At 60.5% G+C, this 24683-nt stretch overlaps 1 protein-coding gene across 1 annotated transcript; it reads left to right on the plus strand.

Moving 5' to 3' along the window:
• On the plus strand, positions 1–24605 carry SETD1A (SET domain containing 1A, histone lysine methyltransferase). Its single transcript, XM_066984236.1, is given in 21 exon segments — positions 1–107; positions 109–151; positions 1207–1305; positions 4527–4797; positions 5849–5952; positions 7019–7195; positions 9223–9798; positions 9849–10178; positions 10945–11754; positions 11834–11974; positions 13464–13547; positions 14581–14701; positions 14802–14858; positions 16830–17056; positions 17312–18515; positions 21585–21726; positions 21728–21752; positions 21837–21947; positions 22266–22385; positions 24072–24209; positions 24289–24605. Coding segments are annotated over 21 exon segments (5046 nt in total). The 5' UTR covers positions 1–15; the 3' UTR covers positions 24463–24605.
• The last annotated feature ends 78 nt before the right edge of the window (positions 24606–24683 follow it).

Raw genomic sequence — 24683 nt, forward strand, 5'->3', positions numbered from 1 at the left:
TGTAAATGAGGCAGAATGGAGCCGGAGGCGGGGGGTGAGAGCCAGCGGGCCCCCAGCGTCCCCTGGCGCAGCTACAAGCTGGTGGTGGACCCCGCGCTGCGCCGCGCCCCAGAAGGTGTACCGCTACGATGGCGTCCACTTCAGCGTCCCCGTGAGTGCCCCCCCTATTAACGACCCCCCGCGCTCATTAACGAGCCCCCCGCTTGTCAATAAACCCGCCCGTTAACGAGCAGCGGCCCCGCAAACGGAGCGTCCCCCCCTAACGTTATAGGGGCGGGATCGTGCAGAAAATCCTATAAATGTGTTATGTTCTTTTTTATTTTTGGGGGGGGCGTTTTGGGGGTTTGTGAGTTGATATTTGGGGTTTTGAGGATTTTCACGATTTGGGGTGCCCCGTAGATGCCCGATGGGGACCCCGAAAAGACCCTAAAATCGTTCTAAAAGTGGTCTTTAGTCCAGGAAACCCCGTAATTGAAGATATTTTGGGGTGTTTGTGGGGTTTGTAAATTAATATTTGGGGGTTTTGAGGCTTTTCATGATTTGGGGTGTCCCATAGACAGCAATGGGGACCCCAAAACCACCCTATAAATGCCTTATAGTCCAGGAAATCCCATAATTGAAGATATTTTGGGGTGTTTGTGGGGCTTGTAAATTAATATTTGGGGTTTTGAGGCTCGTCACAATTTGGGGGTGCCCCGTAGATGTCCAATAGGGACCCTAAAATCATCCTAAAAGTGCTCTACAGTCCAGGAAACCCCATAATTGAAGATATTTTGGGGTGTTTGTGGGGTTTGTAAATTAATATTTGGGGTTTTGAGGCCCCCCACGACTTGGGGTGCCCCATAAATGCCCAATAGGGACCCGAAAACCATCCTATAGGTACTCAATTATATTGGAAACCCCATAAATACGGCTTTAAGGATATTTTTGGGGTATTTACGGGGTTTGGACGTAAATATTTAGGTTCTTGGGATCAAAATGATTTGGGGTGCCCCACAGATACCCAACAGGGACCCCAAAAACGCCCTATAAATATTTAATTATATAGGAAATCCCATAAATACGGCATTAAGGATATTTTGGGGGCGTTTATGAGGTCGTACGTCAAACTTACGGGGTGGAGAAACCCCATAAAATAATTTTTGGGGGCGTTTTGGGGTTTTCGGGGGGAGCTTTTGGCCTGATTTCCTGATTTTTCCCCTATAGGATTCCGGGTACCGCCCCGAGGGCGACGTGCGGGACCCGCGGCCCCGCCGCATCTGGGCCAAGCACCGCGACCTCTCCTTGCCCGTCCCCAAATTTAAGGTGAGTTTGGGGGTTTTGGGGTCGCAGCGGGGTTTGGGGATTTTGCGCGGTCGCGGAGTTTTGGGATTTTGGCAGGGTTTGGGGATTTCAGTGGGGTTTTGGGGTTTTGGCGGGCTTTGGGATTTCAGTGGGATCTTGGGATCTCGACGGGATCTTGGGATCTCGACGGGGATTTGGGGTTTGGGTGGGGTTTTGGGGATTTGGGTGGGGTTTTGGGGTTTCGGTGGGCTTCGGGATCTCAGCGGGGTTTGGGGATTTCGTCAGGGTTTGGGGATCTCAACGGGATCTCGGCGGGGCATTGGGACTTCATTGGGATTTGGGGGATTTCGTCGGGGTTTTGGGGTTTCAACGGGACTTTGGGATCTCAACAGGATCTTGGGGATCTCGACGGGATTTTGGGATTTCAGTGGGATCTTGGGGATCTCAACGGGGTCTTGGGATCTCAGTGGGACTTTGGGATTTCATTGTGGGTTTGGGATCTCGTTGGGATTTGGGGGATCTCAACGGGGTTTGGGATCCTCAACGGGATCTTGGGGATCTCAACAGGATCTTGGGGATTTCAGTGGGATTTTGGGATTTCAATGGGATTTGGGGATTTTATCGTGATTTGGGGGATTTCAGTGGGGTTTGGGATTTTAGTGGGATCTTGGGATCTCATCGGGATCTTGGGATCTCAACAGGGTTGGGGATTTTCAATGGGATCTTGGGGATCTCAATGGAATCTTGGGATCTCAATGGGATTTGGGGATTTCAATGGGTTTTGGGAGATCCCAGTGGGGTTTTGGGGATCTCAACGGGATCTTTGGGATCTCAATGGGATCTTGGGGATTTCAACGGGGTGTGGGGCTTTCTTTGGGATTTGGGGGATCCCAATAGGATTTGGGGGATCTCAATGGGATCTTGGGGATTTCAGTGGGATTTTGGGGACCTCAGTGGGATCTTGGGATCTCAATGGGATCTTGGGGATTTCAGTGGGGTTTGGGGTTTTCAGTGGGATTTGGGGGATCGCAATGGGATTTGGGGGAATCTCAGTGGGATCTTGGGATCTCAGTGGGGTTTGGGATCTCAATGGGATCTTGGGGATTTCAGCGGGGTTTGGGGTTTTCAGTGGGATCTTGGGGATCCCAATGGGATCTTGGGGAATCTCAGTGGGATCTTGGGGATTTCAGCGGGGTTTGGGGTTTTCAGTGGGATCTTGGGGATCCCAATGGGATCTTGGGGAATCTCAGTGGGATCTTGGGGATTTCAGCGGGGTTTGGGGTTTTCAGTGGGATCGTGGGATCTCAACGGGGTTTGGGATCTCAATGGGATCTTGGGGATTTCAGCAGGGTTTGGGGATCCCAGTGGGATCTTGGGGATCCCAGTGGGATCTTGGGGATCTCAGCGGGGTTTGGGATCTCAGCAGGGCTTGGGATCTCAATGGGATCTTGGGGATTTCAACGGGGTTTGGGGTTTTCATTGGGATTTGGGGGATCCCAATGGGGTCTTGGGGATCCCTATGGGATTTTGGGGAATCTCAGTGGGATCTTGGGGTCTCAGTGGGGTTTGGGATCTCAATGGGATCTTGGGGATTTCAGCGGGGGTTTGGGGATCCCAATGGGATCTTGGGGATTTCAACGGGGTTTGGGGTTTTCATTGGGATTTGGGGATCCCAATGGGGTCTTGGGGATCCCTATGGGATTTTGGGGAATCTCACTGGGATCTTGGGGTCTCAGTGGGGTTTGGGATCTCAGTGGGATCTTGGGGATTTCAGCGGGGTTTGGGGATCCCAATGGGATCTTGGGGATCCCAATGGGATTTGGGCGATCTCAGCGGGGTTTGGGATCTCAAGGGGATCTTGGAATTTCACCGCGATTCGGGGATCCCGACGGGGTCCCGGCGCCCTGCTCCCCTTCCCAACGTCCTTTCGGGGCCTCCCCAGCTGGACGAGTTCTACGTGGGCCAGATCCCGCTGAAGGGATCTTGGGGATCTCAGCGGGGCTTGGGATCTCAATGGGATCTTGGGGATTTCAGTGGGGTTTGGGATCTCAATGGGATCTTGGGGATCTCAGCGGGGTTTGGGATCTCAGTGGGATCTTGGGGATTCCAATGGGGTTTGGGGTTTTCATTGGGATCTTGGGGATCCCAAAGGGATCTTGGGGATCCCAATGGGATTTGGGATCTCAACGGGATCTTGGAGTTTCACCGCGGTTCGGGGATCCCGACGGGGTCCCGGCGCCCCCGCTCCCCTTCCCAACGTCCTTTCGGGGCCTCCCAGCTGGACGAGTTCTACGTGGGCCAGATCCCGCTGAAGGGATCTTGGGGATCTCAGCGGGGCTTGGGATCTCAATGGGATCTTGGGGATTTCAGCGGGGGTTTGGGGTTTTCATTGGGATTTGTGGGATCCCAATGGGATTTTGGGGGATCTCAGCGGGATCTTGGGATCTCAGTGGGGTTTGGGATCTCAATGGGATCTTAGGGATTTCAGCGGGGTTTGGGGTTTTCAGTGGGATTTTGGGGACCTCAATGGGATTTGGGGATCCCAATGGGATTTTGGGGAATCTCAGTGGGATCTTGGGATCTCAGTGGCGTTTGGGATCTCAATGGGATCTTAGGGATTTCAGCGGGGTTTGGGGTTTTCAGTGGGATTTTGGGGACCTCAATGGGATTTGGGGATCCCAATGGGATTTTGGGGAATCTCAGTGGGATCTTGGGATCTCAGTGGCGTTTGGGATCTCAATGGGATCTTAGGGATTTCAGTGGGGTTTGGGGTTTTCAGTGGGATCATGGGATCTCAACGGGGTTTGGGATCTCAATGGGATCTTGGGGATTCCAATGGGGTTTGGGGTTTTCATTGGGATCTTGGGGATCCCAGTGGGATCTTGGGGATCTCAGCGGGGTTTGGGATCTCAATGGGATCTTGGGGATCTCAGCGGGGTTTGGGGTTTTCAGTGGGATCTTGGGGATCTCAACAGGGTTTGGGATCTCAATGGGATCTTGGGGATCTCAGCGGGGTTTGGGATTTTCAGTGGGATTTGGGGGATCCCAATGGGATTTGGGGAATCCCACTGGGATCTTGGGATCTCAATGGGATCTTGGGGATTTCAACGGGGTTTGGGGTTTTCAGTGGGATTTGGGGGATCCCAATGGGATTTGGGGATCTCAGCGGGGTTTGGGATCTCAACGGGATCTCAATGGGACGCCCCGCTCCCGTTCCCAACGTCCTTTCGGGGCCTCCCCAGCTGGACGAGTTCTACGTGGGCCAGATCCCGCTGAAGGAGGTGACGTTCGCCCGGCTCAACGACAACGTCCGCGAGCCCTTCCTGGCCGAGATGTGCCGCAAGTACGGCGAGGTGGAGGAGGTGGAGATCCTCCTGCACCCCAAAACCCGCAAGCACCTCGGCCTCGCCCGCGTCCTCTTCGCCAGCACCCGCGGCGCCAAGGAGACCGTCAAGCACCTCCACAACACGCCCGTCATGGGCAACGTCATCCACGTGCAGCTCGACATCAAAGGTGCGGGGGCTCCGCCGCGCCTTTCCGGGGGCCGAACGCTCCTTTTTTTAGGGTTCCGCGCCCCTAAAAACCCAAACGTTCCTCTTTTAGGGTTTGCGACCCTAAAATCCTATAATTTTTCTCTATAGGGTAGCAGATGATGAAGTATTATAAGCTCATCGTTAACGGGGCCAAATGCTCCTTTTTAGGGTTTCACGAGCCTAAAACCCCAAATGTTCCTCTTTTAGGGTTTTGCGCCTCTGAAATCCCAAATGCTCCTTTTTAGGGTTTCGCGCCCCGAAAATCCCAAACGCTCCTTTTTTAGGGTTTGCGAACCTAAAATCCTATAATTTTCTGCTATAGGGTAGTAGAGAATGAAGTACTACGAGCTCATCGTTAATGGGGCCAAATGCTCCTTTTTTAGGGTTTTGCACCCCTAAAACCCCAAACGCTCCTTTTTAGGGTTTCGCGAGCCTAAAAACCCAAATGCTCCATTTTTAGGGTTTGCGAACCTAAAATCCTATAATTTTCCCCTATAGGGCAGCAGAGGATGAAGTACTACGAGCTTATCGTTAATGGGGCCAAATGCTCCTTTTTTAGGGTTTCGCGACCCTAAAATCCCAAACGCTCCTTTTTTAGGGTTTCACAAGCCTAAAAACCCAAATGCTCCATTTTTAGGGTTTGGGGACCCTAAAATCCTATAATTTTTCCCTATAGGGCAGCAGAGGATGAAGTACTACGAGCTTATCGTTAACGGGGCCAAATGCTCCTTTTTTAGGGTTTCGCGACCCTATAACCCCAAAAGCTCCTTTTTTAGGGTTTTTTGACCCCCAAACCCCAAAAGCTCCTTTTTAGGGTTTTGGGGCCGTAAAACCCTATAATTTTGCCTTATAGGGCAGCAGAGGATGAAGTACTATGAGCTCATCGTTAACGGGGCCAAATGCTCCTTTTTTAGGGTTTCGCGACCCTATAACCCCAAAACCTCCTTTTTTTAGGGTTTTTTGACCCCAAAACGCCAAAAGCTCCTTTTTAGGGTTTTGGGGCCCTAAAACTCTATAATTTTGCCTTATAGGGCAGCAGAGGATGAAGTACTACGAGCTCATCGTTAACGGGGCCTACACGCCCCAAACCGTCCCCACCGGGGGCAAGGCGGCGCCGGGGGACAAGGCGGAGGCGGTAAGGGGGCCCCCCCACCCCCCCCCCCCCCCGATAATTTTTGGGGTGGGGGCCTTTAGGGGGCGCCCTGTGCTCCCCCCCGCAGATATAGGGCCTGGGTTGTGACCCCCACCCTCGTTATCTGCACCCCAAAGTGGGGTTTTGGGGTCGCCCCCACCCCGTTTCCCCCCCGTCCCCTTTTTACCCCCCCCCCCCCATCCCCTTTAACCCCCCACCCCACCCCGTTTACCCCCCCCCGGGGGGGGCATTTGGCGCCCCCCCACGCTCCCATTTCCCCCCCCCCCGTCCCCTTTTCACCCCCCCCAAATCCCCTTTTTACCTCCCCCAACCCCATTTCCCCCCAGTGGGGGGCATTTCCCCCTGTCCCCTTTTTAGCCCCCCCAAATCCCCTTTTTACCCCCCCAATCCCCTTTTTACCCCCCCAATCCCCTTTTTACCCCCCAATCCCCTTTTTACCCCCCCCCAATCCCCTTTTTACCCCCCCCAATCCCCTTTTACCCCCCCCCCAAATCCCCTTTTCACGCCCCCCAAATCCCCTTTTCACCCCCCAAATCCCCTTTTCACCCCCCAAATCCCCTTTTCACCCCCCCAAATCCCCTTTTCACCCCCCCAAATCCCCTTTTCACCCCCCAAATCCCCTTTTTACCCCCCCCAAATCCCCTTTTACCCCCCCCAAATCCCCTTTTACCCCCCCCCAAATCCCCTTTTACCCCCCCCAAATCCCCTTTTTACCCCCCCCAAATCCCCTTTTACCCCCCAAATCCCCTTTTTACCCCCCCCAAATCCCCTTTTACCCCCCCAAATCCCCTTTACCCCCCCCAAATCCCGTTTTCACCCCCCCAACCCCATTTCCCCCCCCGGGGTGGCATTTCGCCCCCCGAACACCCCCATGTCGCTTCCTGATGCCACTGTTCTCCCCCATCCCCATTTTACCCCCCCAATCCCCTTTTACCCCCCCAATCCCCATTTTACCCCCCCAAATCCCCTTTTCACCCCCCCCCCAGCCCCATTTCCCCCCCGGGGGGGCCATTCCCCCCCCAACCCCCCCCATTTCCCCCCCCCCCAGCCCGAGTCTCGGCGGCGGCACTCTGCCGACAGCGCCTTCGGCCCCGCGGGCGCCGCCTCCACCCCCGGCAACGGCACCCCCGAGCCCCCGGGGGGCTTCGGCCCCTTCCAGACCCCCGGCCCCCTACGGCCCCCGCGGAGCCGCCTACGGCCAGGACCCCGCCTACGGCGCCGGCAGGTAACGGGGCGCCCCCACGGGGGTGTTGGGGATTTGGGGTTTTGGGGTTCTTGGGGTTTTGGGGTTTGGGGGTTTTTGGGGTGGGGGTTTTGGGACCGGGTTGTTGGGTTTTGGGTCTTTGGGGTTGTCAGGTTTTTGGGGTTTTGGGGTCAAGTTACTGGGGGTTGGGGTCATGTTGTTGGGTTTTTGGGGGTTGTTGGGTTTTGGGGTGTGTTTTTGGGTTTTGGGATTGTTGGGTTTTTGGGCTGGGTTCTTGGGTTTTTGGGCCACGTAGTTGAGTTTTTATGGGTGTTTGGGCCACATTGTTGGGTTTTTGGGCCACATCATTCTTTTTTTATGGGTTTTGGGCCACATCGTTGAGTTTTATGGGTTTTTGGGTCATGTTGTTGGGTTTTGGGGCACATCATTGGGTTTTCATGGGGTTTTTGGGCCGCGCCATTGGGTTTTCATGTTTTTTTGGGCCACATCGTTGGGTTTTTGGGCCGTGTTGTTGGATTTTTATGGGTTTTTGGGCCACATCGTTGGGTTTTTATGGGCTTTTGGGCCACGCTGTTGGGTTCTCATGGGTTTTTGGTCATGTTGTTGGGTTTTTGGGTCGTGCTGTTGGGTTTTTAAGGGTTTTTGGGCCACGCCATTGGGATTTCATGGGTTTTTGGTCATGTTGTTGGGTTTTTGGGCCGCGCTGTTGGGTTTTTATGGGTTTTTGGCCTGCGTTGTTGGTTTTTGGGGTTTACCCTTGGGTTTTTGGGTCACGCTGTTGGGTTTCCATGGGGTTTTGGGCCACATCGCTGGGTTTTTGGGCCATGTCATTGGGTTTTTATGGATTTTTGGGCCGTGTCTTTGTGTTTTCATGGGTTTTTGGTCATGTTGTTGGGTTTTTGGGTCGTGCTGTTGGGTTTTTATGGGTTTTTGGGCCACGCCGTTGGATTTTCATGGGTTTTTGGTCATGCTGTTGGGTTTTTGGGCCACGTCGTTGGGTTTTTATGGGTTTTTGGGCCACACCCTTGGGTTTTATGGGTTTTTGGGTCGTGTTGTTGGGTTTTTGGGTCATGTTGTTGGGTTTTGGGGCACATCATTGGGTTTTCATGGGGTTTTTGGGCCACATCATTGGGTTTTTATGGGGTTTTGGGCCGTGTCATTGGGGTTTTATGGGTTTTTGGTCATGTTGTTGGGTTTTTGGGCCGCGACGTTGGGTTTTCATGGGGTTTTGGGCCACATCGTTGGGTTTTTGGGCCATGTCATTGGGTTTTTATGAGTTTTTGGGCTGCGCTGTTGGGTTTTTGGGTTGTGCTGTTGGGTTTTCGTGGGATTTTGGTCATGTTGTTGGGTTTTTGGGCCACGCCATTGGGTTTTTATGGGTTTTTGGGTCGTGCTGTTGGGTTTTCATGGGTTTTTGGGCCACGTCGTTGGGTTTTTGGGACACATCGTTGGGTTTTTATGGGGTTTTGGGCCACACCCTTGGGTTTTTATGGGTTTTTGGTCGTGTCATTGGGTTTTTATGGGTTTTTGGTCGTGTCATTGGGTTTTTATGGGTTTTTGGGCCACATCGCTGGGTTTTTATGGGTTTTGGGCCACACCGTTGGGTTTTCGTGGGATTTTGGTCATGTTGTTGGGTTTTTGGGCCGCGCCGTTGGGTTTTTAAGGGTTTTTCAGCCATGCCATTGGGTTTTCATGGGTTTTTGGTCATGTTGGGTTTTTGGGTCGTGCTGTTGGGTTTTTATGGGTTTTTGGGTTGCGCCCTTGGGTTTTGGGTCACGCTGTTGGGTTTTCATGGGTTTTGGGCCATGTTATGGGGTTTTTATGGGTTTTGGGCCACATCGCTGGGTTTTTATGGGTTTTTGGGCCACACCCTTGGGTTTTTATGGGTTTTTGGGCCACATTGCTGGGTTTTTATGGGGTTTTGGGCCACATCGTTGGGTTTTTATGGGTTTTTGGTCATGTTGTTGGGTTTTTATGGGTTTTTGGTCATGGCGTTGGGTTTTTATGGGTTTTTGGTCGCCGTGCTGCCCGCCGCGCTCTCCCCGCAGACACCCCTTCCCGGCCGATCCCTTCTTCTCCCGGCGCCCCGCCGGCGCCCCCAGCAGTACCGCCCTTCCGACCACTACCTGCCCTACGGCCGCTACCAGCGCCACGCCTCCGCCGACGGCCGCCTGCCTTCCTCCTCCTCCTCCTCTTCCTCCTCCTCCTCCTCCTCCTCGCACCGCCGCCCCGAGGACGGCTTCGCCGCCCGCCACCGCACCCCCGCGAAGACGAAGCGACGCCGCCTCCGCCTTCCTCCACCTCTTCCTCCTCCTCCTCCTCCTCCTCCTCCTCCCGTCCCGGTGACCCCCCCGGCCTACCCCCCTCCGACCCTTATTTCGGGGCTTCTCCGCGCCCCCCGACGCGCCGCCGCCGCCCCCCCTGAGCCCGATTTCCGCCTCCTCCCCGCCGCCGAGACCTTCGCCGCCAACGCCTTGCCGCCCACCGAGCTCCCTCGCCGCCGCCGCCGCCGACCCCCGGCGACCCCCCCGGCGCCACTCCGCCGCCTTCCTCCGCCGAACCTCCGCCTCCGCCGCCCCCCCGCTGCTGCCGCCCCCTGCCGCCCCCATTACGCCCCCCGGGGGGCGCGTCGCCGGCCCCCGAGGCCACCCCGGAGAGCGTCCCCTTCGCCCAGCACAGCAGCCTGGACTCGCGCATCGAGGCGCTGCTGAAGGAGCAGCGCTCCAAGTTCTCCTTCCTCGCCGCCGAGGAGGAAGACGAGGGGGGGCGGCGGCGGCGCCGGCGCCTCCGGGGGGCGCAAGAACCCAGGGGCGCCCCGGGGGTTTCCACGGCCCCCCCGGGGTTCCCCCGCAAGGTTTGGGGGGAGGAGGGGGCGAAGGGCACGGCGGGGAGCCCCACGGGCCCTGCACGCCGCCGCCGCCCCCCGCCAGCTTCGAGGATGTTTGCGGGGGGCGCGGCCGCCGACGGCCCCCCCGAGTCGCCCAAAGCCAACGGGCAGGAGAGGGTGAGTGTGGGGAGAGCGCCCCCCCCCCCCCCCCCCCCCAAAAAAAATATGGGGGGGGGGGTTTGGGGGGGTCTGGGTATGGGGGGGCAAATAGAGGGGGGTTTTGGGGGGGGTCTGGGTATGGGGGGGTAAATGGGGGGGTATGGGGGGGTAAATGGGAGGTTTGGGGGGGGGTCTGGGTATGGGGGGGTAAATGGGGGGGGTTTTGGGGGGGGGTCTGGGTATGGGGGGGCAAATGGGGGGGTTGGGGGGGGGTCTGGGTGTGGGGGGGGGGACATAAAGGGGTTTGGGGGGGCCATAGAGGGGTTTTGGGGGGTCTGGGTATGGGGGGGCAAATAGAGGGGGTTTTGGGGGGTTCTGGGTATGGGGGGGCAAACAAGGGGGGGTTTTGGGGGGGTCTGGGTATGGGGGGGGGTAAATGGGGGGGGTTTGGGGGGGTCTGGGTATGGGGGGGCAAATAGGGGGGTTTGGGGGGTCTGGGTATGGGGGGGGACATAAAGGGGGGTTTGGGGGGGTCTGGGTATTGGGGGGGGCACAGAGGGGATTTTGGGGGGTCTGGGTATTTGGGGGGGCCAAATAGAGGGGATTCCGGGGGGGGGGGCTGGAGGGGGGGCTGCATTATAGGCCGGTTTTGGGGGGGGGACTTTGTGGGGAGCTCTGCAGATTGTGGGGTGGAAACATTTTATGGGGGGGGGGGGTTCGGGGTCCTATATCCCCCCCCCTCCCTTATAACCCCCCGCCCCCCCCCCCCTTTTGCCCCCCCCAGGCCTCGCAGCCCTCCTCGGGCGAGGACATGGAGATCTCGGAGGACGAAGGGGACGACCCCCCCGCCCCCCCCGCCGGGCGCCCCTCCCTCCCCCTTCGGAAACCCGCTTCGCCCTCCCCCTTGCCCCCCCCGCCCCCCCCGGCCTCCCCCTTTGCCCCCTCCCCTTTCTCCCGCCCCCCGAGCCCCCCCGCCGCCCCCCGGCCTTCCCCCCCCAGCCCCTCATGGCCGTGGCCCTCCCCCACCTCGGGGGGGGCGCGAGGCCGACTTCGCCCCCCCGCCCCTGGGGGATTTTGGGGCGCAGGGGCCCCCCCCGGCCCTTTACGAGCTCCTGGGCCGCTTGGGGGGCGCTGGGGGGCGGGGGGCGCCCACCCCCCCCCTCCTCCTCCTCCTCCTCCTCTTCCTCCCCGCTCCTCAACCGCCTTCGCCCTTCGGCGGGGGGCGCCGCCGCCGCCGCCAAGTTCGCCGCCGCCCCCCTTTCTCCCCGTTTTGCCCCCCCCCCCTCGCCCCACTACCCCCCTTCGCCCCCCTACCCCCCCCCGGCGAAGAGCGGCCCCCGGCACCGACCCCCCTCCCCTCCCTCCCCCTCTTCCCCCTTACCCCCCGGCCTCCGGGGACCCCAAAACGATTTCCCCGGGGGGGGAGGGGACCCCGAAACGATTTCCCCGGGGGGGGGCCGGTGGAGGGGTGCTGGCGGCGCTGGTGCAGGAGATGAAGGCGACGATGCAGCGCGACCTCAACCGCAAGATGGTGGAGAACGTCGCCTTCCGCGCCTTCGACGCCTGGTGGGAGCGCAAAGAGGAGCAAGTCAAGGTCTTTTCCCCCCCTTGCCCCCCGGGACCCCCCCGATTCATGGGGGGGGGGTCTTCAACCCCTCCTGGCCCCCCCCCAGCCCTTCCAGACGGCGGCGAGGCAGAAGGAGGAGGAGAAGGAGCGGGCGAGGCCGAAGGAGCCGCCGGCGCTGCTCTCCCTGGTCGATTGGGCCCGGGGGGGGCGCGGGGCTGCGGGGGCGCTGCGGCTGCCCTCCTTCAAGGTACGGGGGGGCGCGGGGGTGCTAAATGGGGGGTGGATTTTGGGGGCCTGGGGGCGGCTTTTGTAAGGGAAGGTCCCATTTTGGGGGGGTTATGGGGTGAAAATGGGGGGATTTGGGGTCTGGGGGGCTTCATTTTTAAGGTAAGACCCCATTTTGGGGGGTTATGGGGTGGGGAGGGGGGATTTTGGGGGGTTATGGGGTGGGGAGGGGGGATTTGAGGTCCTGGGGGGCTTCATCTCTAAGGTAAGACCCCATTTTGGGGGGGTTATGGGGTGGGGAGGGGGATTTGGGGTCCTGGGGGGCTTCATTTTTGATGTAAGACCCCATTTTGGGGGGTTATGGGGTGGGGAGGGGGGATTTGGGGTCCGGGGGGCTTCATTTTTAAGGTAAGATCCTTTTTGGGGGGGTTATGGGGTGGGGAGGGGGGATTTGGGGGGGGTTATGGGGTGGGGAGGGGGGATTTGGGGTCCGGGGGGCTTCATTTTTAAGGTAAGATCCTTTTTGGGGGGGTTATGGGGTGGGGAGGGGGGATTTGGGGTCCAGGGGGGCTTAATTTTTAAGGTAAGACCCCATTTTGGGGGGTTATGGGGTGGGGAGGGGGGATTTGGGGGTTATGGGGTGGGGAGGGGGGATTTGGGGGCCTGGGGGGCTTCATGTCTAAGGTAAGACCCCATTTTGGGGGGGGGGTTATGGGGTGGGGAGGGGGGATTTGGGGTCCTGGGGGGCTTCATTTTTGATGTAAGACCCCATTTTGGGGGGTTATGGGGTGGGGAGGGGGGATTTGGGGGGGTTATGGGGTGGGGAGGGGGGATTTGGGGTCCGGGGGGCTTCATTTTTAAGGTAAGATCCTTTTTGGGGGGTTATGGGGTGGGGAGGGGGGATTTGGGGTCCAGGGGGCTTAATTTTTAAGGTAAGACCCCATTTTGGGGGGTTATGGGGTGGGGAGGGGGGATTTGGGGGGGTTATGGGGTGGGGGAGGGGGATTTGGGGGCCTGGGGGCTTCATGTCTAAGGTAAGACCCCATTTTGGGGGGTTATGGGGTGGGGAGGGGGGATTTGGGGTCCGGGGGGGCTGCTTTTGTAAGGGAAGGTCCCATTTTGGGGGGGTTATGGGGTGAAAATGGGGGGATTTGGGGTCTGGGGGGCTTCATCTTTAAGGTAAGACCCCATTTTGGGGGGTTATGGGGTGGGAACGGGGGGGATTTGGGGGGGTTATGGGGTGGGGAGGGGGGATTTGGGGGCCTGGGGGCTTCGTCTTTAAGGTAAGACCCCATTTTGGGGGGGTTATGGGGTGGGGAGGGGGATTTGGGGTCCCGGGGGGGGGGGGGGGATTTGGGGTCCGTGGGGGGTGATTTAGGGTCTGGGGGGGGGGGATTTTGGGGTGCGGGGCACTTCGGGGGCTCCCCTCCTATGGGATCGCCCCCCACGCCCCACAGGGGTCTTTTTTGGGGTGGGGGGGTCCCCAAAATCCCGTTGTGCCCCCCCCCCAGGTCAAGCGGAAAGAGCCCTCGGAGCTGGCGGAGGGCGGAGGAGAAGCGCCCGCGCCCCCACGCCCCCCGAGGAGGACGAGGACGGTGAGGACCCCCCCCAAAAAATCCTACAAAAACCCCCAAACACCCCCCCAAAAAAAACCCCAACCCCCCCCCCAAAAAACCCCAACCCCCCCCCAAAAAACTCAACCCCCCTGACCCCTTTTGCCCCCCAGCCCCCCAAAACCCCCTCAAATCTCCCCCTTACCCCCCAAAAATTCCCCCTTACCCCCCAAAAAAACCAACCCCCCTAAGCCCCCCCCCAAAAAAACCCCAACCCCCCCCCCCGACCCTTTTTGCCCCCCCCCCCCAGCCAAGAACCCCCCCCCCACCCCCCAAAAAACCCCCTGAAACCCCCCCCCCAAATCCCCCATTTACCCCCCCTCAAATCCCCCCCCGGCCCCCCTAATCCCCCCTTAACCCCCCCCCCAAAAACACCCAACCCCCCCCAAGCCCCCCCCCCCAAAAAAACCCCAACCCCCCTGACCCTTTTTGCCCCCCCCAGCCAAGAAACCCCCCCAAAACCCCCTCAAACCCCCCCAAGCCCCCCCCAAAAAACCCCAACCCCCCCGACCCTTTTTGCCCCCCCCCAGCCAAGAAACCCCCCCGCCCCCCAAAAAACCCCCTGAAACCCCCCCCAAATCCCCCATTTACCCCCTCAAATCCCCCCCGGCCCCCTAATCCCCCTTAACCCCCCCCCCAAAAAAAAAAACCAACCCCCCCCAAGCCCCCCCCCAAAAACCCCACCCCCCCCGACCCTTTGCCCCCCAGCCAAGAACCCCCCCACCGCCCCCCCCCAAAAACCCCCTGAGACCCCCCCAAATCCCCCATTTACCCCCTCAAATCCCCCCGGCCCCCCTAATCCCCCCTTAACCCCCCCCCAAAAAAAACCCAAGCCCCCCAAGCCCCCCCCCCACAAAAAAACCCCAACCCCCCGACCCTTTTTGCCCCCCCCCGCAGACAAAGAGCCCCCCCCGGCCCCCAAAACCCCCCCAACCCCCCCCCCAAAAAACCCCAAACCCCCCAAAAAACCCCAACCCCCCCCCCCTCTAACCCCTTTTGCCCCCCCCCCCCGCAGACAAAGAGCCCCCCCCCGGCCCCCCCGGCGCCCCCCGCCCCGAAGCCCCCCCAAACGCCGCAAGCTCTTCCGCCTGGACAGCGAGGGCGAGGAGGCCTCCGAGGACTCCTCCTCCGGCAAGGTGCGACCCCGAAAAACCCCAAATCCCCCCAAAAAAACATTTAGGGGACCCCCCCGATATTTATGGACCCCCCCCCCGATGTTTTTGACCCCCCCCAAAGGAGGAAGAGGAGGAGGAGGAGGAAGAGCGGCGCCGGAGGCGGCGGCGGCGGCCGGAGGCTGAGGGGACGGCGAGGGACAGCGGGGACGGGGAGGAGGCGTCGGATGGTAGGGGGGGGGTTGGGGTTTTTGGGGGGGTTTGGGGGGTTTTTTGGGGGGTTGGGGGCTTTTTTGGGGGGGGTTGGGGGGGTTTGTGGGGGTTGTGGGTTTTTTTTGGGGGGGGGTTGTGGGGGGTTTGGGGGGTTGTGGGGTTTTTTGGGGGGTTGTGGGTTTTGGGGGGGGTTGTGGGTTTTTTTGGGGGGGGGGGTTGTGGGGGTTTGGGGGTTGTGGGGCTTTTTTGGGGGGTTGTGGGGCTTTTGGGGGGGTTGTGGGGCTTTTTTGGGGGGGTTGTGGGTTTTTTTTGGGGGGGGTTGTGGGGTTTTTGGGGGGGGGGGGGTTGGGGGGTTTTTGGGGGATTGTGCGGTTTTTGCGGGGGTTGTGGGTTTTTTGGGGGGGGGTTGTGGGGTTTTTTGGGGGGGGTTGTGGGGGTTTGGGGGGTTGTAGAGATTTTGGGGGGTTGTGGGGCTTTTTGGGTGGGTTGTAGGGGTTTGGGGGGGGTGTGGGTTTTTTTGGGGGGGTTGTGGGGGGTTTGGGGGGTTATGGGTTTTTTTGGGGGGTTATGGGTTTTTTTGGGGGGGGTAGTGGGGTTTTTTGGGGGGTTGTGGGGTTTTTGGGGGGATTTAGGGGTTTTTGGGGGTTGGGGGGGTTTGGGGTTTTGGGGGGGTTTATGGGGTTTGGGGGGATTTGGGGTTTTGGGGGGTTGGGGGGTTTGGGGTTTTGGGGGGTTTATGGGGTTTGGGGGGATTTGGGGTTTTGGGGGGTTGGGGGGTTTGGGGTTTTGGGGGGTTTATGGGGTTTGGGGGGATTTGGGGTTTTGGGGGTTTAGGGGGATTTGGGGGCTTGGGGTTTTGGGTGGATTGGGAGATTGGGGGTTTTGGGGGGTTTATGGGGTTTGAGGGGGTTTATGGGGTTTGGGGGGTTTATGGGGTTTAGGGGGATTTGGGGGGGGTTGGGGTTTTTGAGGGGATTGAGGGGTTTGGGGTTTTGGGGGGGTTATGGGGTTTGGGGGGGTTGGGGATGTTGGGGGGTTTTGGGGGGGTTTATGGGGTTTGGAGGGGATTTGGGGTTTTGGGGGAGGTTTGGGGTTTTGGGGGGCCTTTGGGGTTTTCAGGGGGGATTTGGGTTTTGGGGAGGTTTTGGGGTGGGAGGCAGTTGGGGGGATTTTGGGGTGACGGGCGACGTTTGGGATTCTGGGGGCATTTGGGGTATTGGGGGGAATTGGGTTTTTGGGGGTGTCTGGGACATTTGGGGGAGATTTGGGGCATTTGGGTTATTGGAGGTGTTTGGGATTTGGGGGCGTTTGGGGTTTTGGGGGGAGTTTGGGGTGTTTTGGGGGGTATAAGGGGGTGTTGGGAATAATTGGGGTTTTGGGGGATGTTTGGGATTTTGGGGGTTTGGGGGACGTTTGGGGCATTGGGGGGGAATCGAGATTTTGGGGGTGTTTGGGATTTTGGGGGGTGTTTGGGATTTTGTTTTTTTGGGGGGATTTTGGGGGGTGTTTGGGATTTTGGGTTTTTTTTGGGGTATTGGGGGGTGTTTGGGATTTTGGTTTTTTTTTGGGGTATTGGGGGGTGTTTGGGATTTTGGGTTTTTTGGGGTATTGGGGGGTGTTTGGGATTTTGGGGTTTCTTTGGGGTATTGGGGGGTTTTTGGGGTATTGGGGGGTGTTTGGGGTATTGGGGGTGTTTGGGATTTTGTTTTTTTTGGGGGTATTGGGGGGTGTTTGGGATTTTGGGAGAGATTTGGGGTACTGGGGAATTTGGGGATATGGGGCTGTTATTTGGGATTTTGGGGTGTATTTGGGATTTTGGGGTGTATTTGGGCTATTGGGAGGGGTTTGGGGTTTGGGGACATGGGGATGGGGATTTGGGGGATTTAGGGCCGGGTTTTGGGGGCGGGGGCGGGGCTGACAACGCCGTGCCCCCCCCCAGAGGAGGACGCCGCCAGCGAGGCCTCGTCCAAGTTCTCCCTCTACGAGGGCTCGGAGGAGAGCGGGGCGGGCAGCAGCCGCTCTTCCTCCTCCTCCTCCTCCTCCTCCTCGGCCTCCTCCTCCTCCTCCTCCTCCTCCTCTTCTTCCTCCTCCTCCTCCTCCTCCTCCGAGGACGAGAGCGCCGCCGAGGACCCCCTGCGCCCCCCGGCCCCCCACTCCCCGAACCAGGTAAGCACCCCAAAACCCCCTAAAAAAACCCCAAACCCCCTAAAACACCCCAAAAACCCCCTAAAACCCCCAACCCCCCTAAAACCCCCCAACCCCCCCCAAAACCCCCCGCAACCCCCCCAAAACACCCCAAAACCCTTCAAAACGCCCCCAAATTGACCCCCTTTCCCCCACTTTATCCCCACAGCGCCCCCCCACCGCCGCCCCCCGGCCCGCCTCGCCCATCCCGCTGCTGCCGCCCCCAAACGCCGCAAGACCCTGCCCCCGGCGACGAGCCCCCCCCCGCTGCCGCCCCCGCCACTGCCGCCTCCGCCGCCTCCCTCGCCGCCCCCCGCCTTCCGTCGCCCCCCGGCCGCCTCCGTCGCCCCCCCGGCCGACGCCGACCCCCCGGCGCCAACGCCGACGCCGGCGGCCCCCCGCGACGCCGCGACCCCCCCGGCCCCCGCCGCGGCCGGTGTGCAACCTGCCGGCCGATCACGCCTCGCTGGTGAAAAGTTGGGCCGACGACACCACGGGGGGGCTCTTTTCGGGGCGACCCCCCCGCCTCGAAGACCCCCGGCCCGCCGCCCACCCCCGCGACCCCCCGCGGAACGTTTGGGGGCCACCTCGCTGCTGGAGCTGGCCCGGGGGGCTCCCAAAATTCTTCGGCGGCGGCGGCGGCTGGGGGGGGGGGACCTGGCGGTGCTGGCCGCCATCGCCCTCACCCGGGGGGGGCCAGCTCGGAGGAAGAGGGGGAGGAAGACGAGGAAGAGGAGGACGAAGAGGAGGACGACGACGACGCGGCCCCCCGCGAACACCGCTGCCCCCGCCCCCTCCCCGCGAGCCCGCCGTTCTCCTGGAGCACACCACGCCATGCCGGTGCGAGCCGGCCCCCGGCGCGGCCCCTCCGAAAACGCCGTCGCTGCCGCGCCCCCTCCCTCACCCCCACCACCCCCACCACGCCGGCGAAGCTCTGCGCCTCGAGACCCCCGGCACCGAAGTGCTGGAAGCCCCCGAAGAAGTGGTGGGGGCCCCCGGGCGGGCTGCGAGATGGAAAGCGGGGGCCCCCCTTGTTGCCCCCGCCCCCGCCGGCGCCATCGGCGGCGCCCCCCGGCGCAAACGGCACCGCCCCCGCCGGCGCCGGCTTCCTCGGGGTCGAGCGAGAGCGAGGAGGAGGAGAGCAGCAGCGAGGAGGATGACTACGAGGAGGAGGAAGACTACGAGGAGGAAGACTACGAGGAAGGAGATGAAGGCGGCCGGAGGTGGTTACGGCCTCGCGGCCCCCCCGGCCCAACCGGCCCCCCGGCCCGTTCCTTCGCCCCCCGCAGCGAGTTCGAGCAGATGACGATCCTCTACGACATCTGGAGCGCGGGGCTGGACGCCGAGGACATGCGGTTCCTGCGCGTCACCTACGAGAGGCTGCTGCAGGAGGACAGCGGCACCCACTGGCTCAACGACACCCACTGGGTGCACCACACCGATATCCTGGCGGGTGCTGGGCGGGGGCAGGGCGAGGAGGGGACGCGGGCGGTGGGTGTCGGGGTCTTGGGGACGTGGAGTTGGGTATTTGGGTCTTCGAGAGATTGGGCCTTGGGTTTTTGGGTCTTGGGGATGCGGGCGTTGGGTTTTGGGGTCTGGGGAACGTGGGCGTTGGGTTTTGGGGTCTGGGGGATGTGGGCATTGGGTTTTGGGGTCTGGGGGATGTGGGCGTTGGGTTTTGGGGTCTTGGGGATGTGGGCGTTGGGTCTTGGGGACATGAAGATGGGTCTTGGGGATGTGGGCGTTGGGTTTTGGGGTCTGGGGGATGTGGGTGTTGGGTTTTGGGGTCTCTGAGACGTGGGTGTTGGGTTTTGGGGTCTTTGGGAAGTGGGTGTTGAGTCTTGGGAACATGGACGTTGGGTTTTGGGGTCTTGAAGAGCTTGGTGTTGGGTGTTGGGGTCTTGGGGACCTGGACATTGGGTTTTGGGGTCTTCAAGAGATTGGGGTTGGGTTTTGGGGTCTTGGGGATGCGGGCGTTGGGTTTTGGGGTCTTGGGGATGCGGGCGTTGGGTTTTGGGGTCTTGGGGATGTGGGCGTTGGGTTTTGGGGTCTTGGGGGTGCGGGCGTTGGGTTTCGGGGTCTTTGGGAAGTGGATGTTGGGTCTTGGGGACGTTGACGTTGGGTTTTGGGGTCTTGGGAATGTGGGCGTTGGGTTTCTGGGTCTTGGGGACATGAAGATGGGTCTTGGGGACACGGATGTTGGGTTTTTGGGTCTTCAAGAGATTGGGGTTGGGTTTTAGGGTCTTGGGGATGCAGGCGTTGGGTTTTGGGGTCTTGGGGATGTGGGTGTTGGGTCTTGGGGTCTTTGGGATGTGGGCTTTGGGTTTGGGGGTCATGAGGATGTGGGTGTTGGGTCTTGGGGACATGGAGATGGGTCTTGGGGACACGGGCGTTGGGTATTCGGGTCTTCAAGAGATTGGGTTTGGGTTTTGGGGTCTAGGGGACGTGGGTGTTGGGTCTTGGGGACGTTGATGTTGAGTATTTGGGTCTTGGGGACATTGACGTTGGGTTTTGGGGTCTTGGGGACATTAGCTTTGGGTTTTGGGGTCTTGGGGATGTTGGCGTTGGGTCTTGGGGACGTGGGCATTGGGTATTTGGGTCTTCAAGAGGTTGGGGTTGGGTTTTGGCGTCTTGGGGATGTGGGCGTTGGGTTTGGGGGTCTGGGGGACGTGGGTGTTGGGTCTTGGGGACATGGACATTCGGTTTTGGGGTCTTGGGGATGTAGGTGTTGGGTTTTGGGGTCTTGGGGACATTGGCTTTGGGTCTTGGGGACATGGGCGTTGGGTTTTGGGGTCTTTGGGATGTGGGCGTTGGGTCTTTGGGTCTTGGGGACATGAAGATGGGTCTTGGAGACATGGGCGTTGGGTATTTGGGTCTTCAAGAGATTGGGGTTGGGTTTTGGGGTCTTGGGGATGTGGGCATTGGGTTTTGGGGTCTTCAAGAGATTGAGGTTGGGTTTTGGGGTCTTGGGGATGTGGGCGTTGGGTCTTGGGGACATGGAGATGGGTCTGGGGGATGTGGGCGTTGGGTTTTGGGGTCTTGGGGACGTGGGTGTTGGGTCTTGAGGATGTTGACATTGGGTTTTGGGGTCTTGGGGACGTGGGTGTTGGGTTTTGGGGTCATGGGGACGTGGGTGTTGGGTTTTGGGGTCTTGGGGACGTGGGTGTTGGGTCTTGAGGATGTTGACACTGGGTTTTGGGGTCTTGGGGATGTGGGCATTGGGTTTTGGGGTCTTCAAGAGATTGGGGTTGGGTTTTGGGGTCTTGGGGACGTGGGTGTTGGGTCTTGAGGATGTTGACATTGGGTTTTGGGGTCTTGGGGTCGTGGGTGTTGGGTTTTGGGGTCTTGGGGACGTGGGTGTTGGGTTTTGGGGTCTTGGGGACGTGGGTGTTGGGTTTTGGGGTCTTGGGGACGTGGGTGTTGGGTCTTGAGGATGTTGACACTGGGTTTTGGGGTCTTGGGGATGTGGGCATTGGGTTTTGGGGTCTTCAAGAGATTGGGGTTGGGTTTTGGGGTCTTGGGGATGCGGGTGTTGGGTTTTGGGGTCTTGGGGACCTGGGCATTGGGTTTTGGGGTCTTGAAGAGCTTGGGGTTGGGTTTTGGGGTCTTGGGGATGTGGGTGTTGGGTTTTGGGGTCTTGGGGACCTGGGCGTTGGGTATTGGGGTCTTGAAGAGCTTGGGGCTGGGTTTTGGGGTCTTGGGGATGCGGGCGTTGGGTTTTGGGGTCTTCAAGAGGCTGGACGTTGGCGTTGGGTTTTGGGGTCTTGGGGATGTGGGCGTTGGGTCTTTGGGTCTTGGTACGTTGGGTCTTGGGGACATGGGCATTGGTTTTTGGGTCTTCAAGAGCTTGGGGTTGGGTTTTGGGTTCTGGGGGACGTGGGCGTTGGGTCTTTGGGTCTTGGGGACCTGGGCATTGGGTTTTGGGGTCTTCAAGAGCTTGGGGTTGGGTTTTGGGGTCTTGGGGACGTTGACATTGGGTTTTGGGGTCTTGGGGATGCGGGCGTTGGGTCTTGGGGATATTGACGTTGGGTTTTGGGGTCTTGGGGACGTGGGCGTTGGGTTTTGGGGTCTTCAAGAGCTTGGGGTTGGGTTTTGGGGTCTTGGGGATGCGGGCGTTGGGTTTTGGGGTCTTGGGGACGTGGGCGTTGGGTTTTAGGGTCTTGAAGATCTTGGGGTTGGGTTTTGGGGTCTTGGGGACGTGGGCGTTGGGTTTTGGGGTCTTGGGGACGTGGGCGTTGGGTTTTAGGGTCTTGAAGATCTTGGGGTTGGGTTTTGGGGTCTTGGGGACGCGGGCGTTGGGTTTTGGGGTCTTGGGGACGCGGGCGTTGGGCCTTGGTGACCTCGGCGTTGCGTATTTACCCCTCGCCGACGCGGCGACGAATCGTGGGGGCGCCACTTTTCCTCTTCGCCTTTCGGGGACCCCCACCCCAGCCCCCCCTTTGATCTCGGGGACCCCCCAACCCCCCCCCCGACCCCCCCCAAGTGCCGCGGTGGCCCTTGACGGTGCCACTGACCAGGACGGGCAGCCCGCGGCGGCGCCGCCGGTGGCCGGAGACGCGCGAGCACCGCACCGGCAGCGCCCGCAGCGAGGGCTACTACCCCATCAGCCGGCGCGAGAAAGCGCGCTACCTGCACCCCTGCCCCGTGCCCCCCGGACCCCGACGCCCCCGACACGCAGGTGGGTGTCCCCCCCCACCCCAAAATGTCCCCCCCATACCCCGTCCCGGTGTCCCCGTCCCCACCCCGCCGCCGATCCTCGTAGGGTCCCAACCGCGTGCTGTCGGAGCGGCGCTCGGAGCAACGGCGGCTGCTCAGCGCCATCGGCTCGGCCGCGCTGCTCGACAGCGACCTCCTGAAGCTCAACCAGCTCAAGGTGGGACCCTCTGCGGGGGGGGTGGTGGCATCTCGGGGGGCTTCGTGGGGAGGGGGGACGCACGGGGGCGGTTGTCCCCGCGCCGTCGCGTTGGGTCGCCGTCGCGTTGGGTCGCCGTCGCGTTGGGTCGCCGTCGCGTTGGGTCGCCGTCGCGTTGGGTCGCCGTCGCGTTGGGTCGCCGTCGCGTTGGGTTGCGTTGCGCCGCCGACGCTCTTCGGTCGGGCGTCCCCAACGCCGTTGGGGTCTTGGTTCACCGTGGGGGTCCCCCCCTCCCCCCCCGGTGACGCTCGTGTCCCTTGTCCCCCCCGCCCCTGAAAGTTCCGGAAGAAGCGGTTGCGGTTCGGGCGCAGCCGCATCCACGAGTGGGGGCTCTTCGCCATGGAGCCCATCGCCGCCGACGAGATGGTCATCGAGTACGTGGGGCAGAACATCCGCCAGGTAACCCCCCCCCAACCCCCCCACCCCCGAGGCCCTCGGGGACCCCCCCAACCCGTCCCACCGCCCTCGGAGACCCCCAGAAACCTCCCGCCACCCCTACAAACCCTCAAAACCCCCATGGAGATGTTCTACCAACCCTCAAAACCCCCGTAAAGATGTTCTACCACCCCTAGAGCCCCCCAAAACCCCCATAACCATGTCCCACCACCCGTAGAACCCCCAGAAACCCCACAGAGATGTCCCACCACCCCTACAGACCCCCCAAAACCCCCATAATCATGTCCTACCACCCCTAGAGCCCCCCAAAACCCCCATAAAGGTGTTCTACCACCCCTAGAACCCCACAAACCCCCCATAACCACCTCCCGTCACCCTCAGACCCCCCCCCCAAAACCCCCATAACCACGTCCCACCACCCCTAGAGCCCCCCAGAAACCCCATAAAGATGTTCTACAAACCCCCAAAACCCCCGTAAAGATGTTCTACCAGCCCAAGAGCCCCCCAAAACCCCCATAACCACCTCCCACCACCCTCAGACCCCCCAAAACCCCCATAACCATGTCCCACCACCCCTAGAGCCCCTCGAAAACCCCACGGAGATGTTCTACCAACCCTAGAACCCCCGTGAAGATGTTCTACCACCCCAGAACCCCTCAAAACCCCCATAACCACCTCCCACCACCCATAGAACCCCCCAAATCCCCCATAACTACGTCCCACCACCCTCAGACCCCCATAAAACCCCCCTTAAGATGTTCCACCACCCCTAGAGCCCCTCAAAAACCCCATGAAGATGTTCTACCAACCCTCCAAACCCCCGTGAAGATGTTCTACCACCCCTAGAACCCCTCAACTCCCCCATAACCACCTCCCGCCCCCCCCAGACCCCCCAAAACCCCATAATCACGTCCCACCACCCCTAGAGCCCCCAGAAACCCCACAGAGATGTTCTACCACCCCTAGAGCCCCCCAAAACCGCCATAACCACATCCCACCACCCCTAGAGCCCCTCAAAACCCCCATTAAGATGTCCCACCACCCCTAGAGTCCCTCAAAAACCCCACGGAGATGTTCTACCAACCCTCCAAACCCCCATAAAGATGTTCTACCACCCCTAGAACCCCTCAAACCCCCCATAACCACCTCCCACCACCCTCAGACCCCCCAAAACCCCCATAACCACGTCCCACCACCCTTAGAACCCCCCAGAAACCCCACAGAGATGTCCCACCACCCCTAGAGCCCCTCAAAACCCCCATTAGGATGTTCTACCACCCCTAGAACCCCCAAAACCCCCATAACCACGTCCCACCACCCCTAGAGATCCTCAAAAACCCCACAGAGATGTTCTACCAACCCTCCAAACCCCCGTAAAGATGTTCTACCACCCCTAGAACCCCTCAAACCCCCCATAACCACCTCCCACCACCCTCAGACCCCCCAAAACCCCCATAACCACGTCCCACCACCCCTAGAGCCCCCCAGAAACCCCACAGAGATGTCCCACCACCTCTAGAGCCCCTCCAAACCCCCGTAAAGATGTTCTACCACCCCTAGAACCCCCAAAACCCCCGGAACCACCTCCCACCACCCGTAGAACCCCTCAAAAACCCCATAACCACCTCCCGCCGCCCCCAGAACCCCCCAAAACCCCATAAAGACCCCCCCCCGCCCCCCCCCCGGCAGGTGGTGGCGGACATGCGGGAGAAGCGCTACGTGCAGGAGGGCATCGGCAGCAGCTACCTCTTCCGCGTCGACCACGACACCATCATCGACGCCACCAAGTGCGGCAACCTGGCCCGCTTCATCAACCACTGCTGCACGGTGAGCGCCGCCGCCCCCTAAAAACCCAGATTCGTCCCCAAATTCGGTCTCGTTAACCCCCCCGTGTCCTCCCCCGCAGCCCAACTGCTACGCCAAGGTGATCACCATCGAGGCGCAGAAGAAGATCGTCATCTACTCGAAGCAGCCCATCGGCGTCAACGAGGAGATCACCTACGACTACAAGTTCCCCATCGAGGACACCAAGATCCCCTGCCTGTGCCGCACCGAGAGCTGCCGCGGCACGCTCAACTAGGGCGTGGCTGGCGTGGCCGGCGTAGCGGGCGTGGCCGCGGTGGGCGTGGTCGCGGTGGGCGAGACGTCAACGCCGCCGGTGGGACGTCAGCGCGGTTGGCGAGGGGTCGTCGTAGCGGGGTGGTCGGCGCTGTCGGCGCGGGGTCAACGGCGTTGGCGGGGGTCGGCGCGGTCGGTGGGGGGCGGCGCGGTGGTTGCCGCGGTGGTCGCCGTGGTTGGTGG

The sequence above is a fragment of the Anser cygnoides genome, chromosome 28 (assembly GCF_040182565.1).
Source record: "Anser cygnoides isolate HZ-2024a breed goose chromosome 28, Taihu_goose_T2T_genome, whole genome shotgun sequence".
NCBI lineage: Eukaryota > Metazoa > Chordata > Aves > Anseriformes > Anatidae > Anser > Anser cygnoides.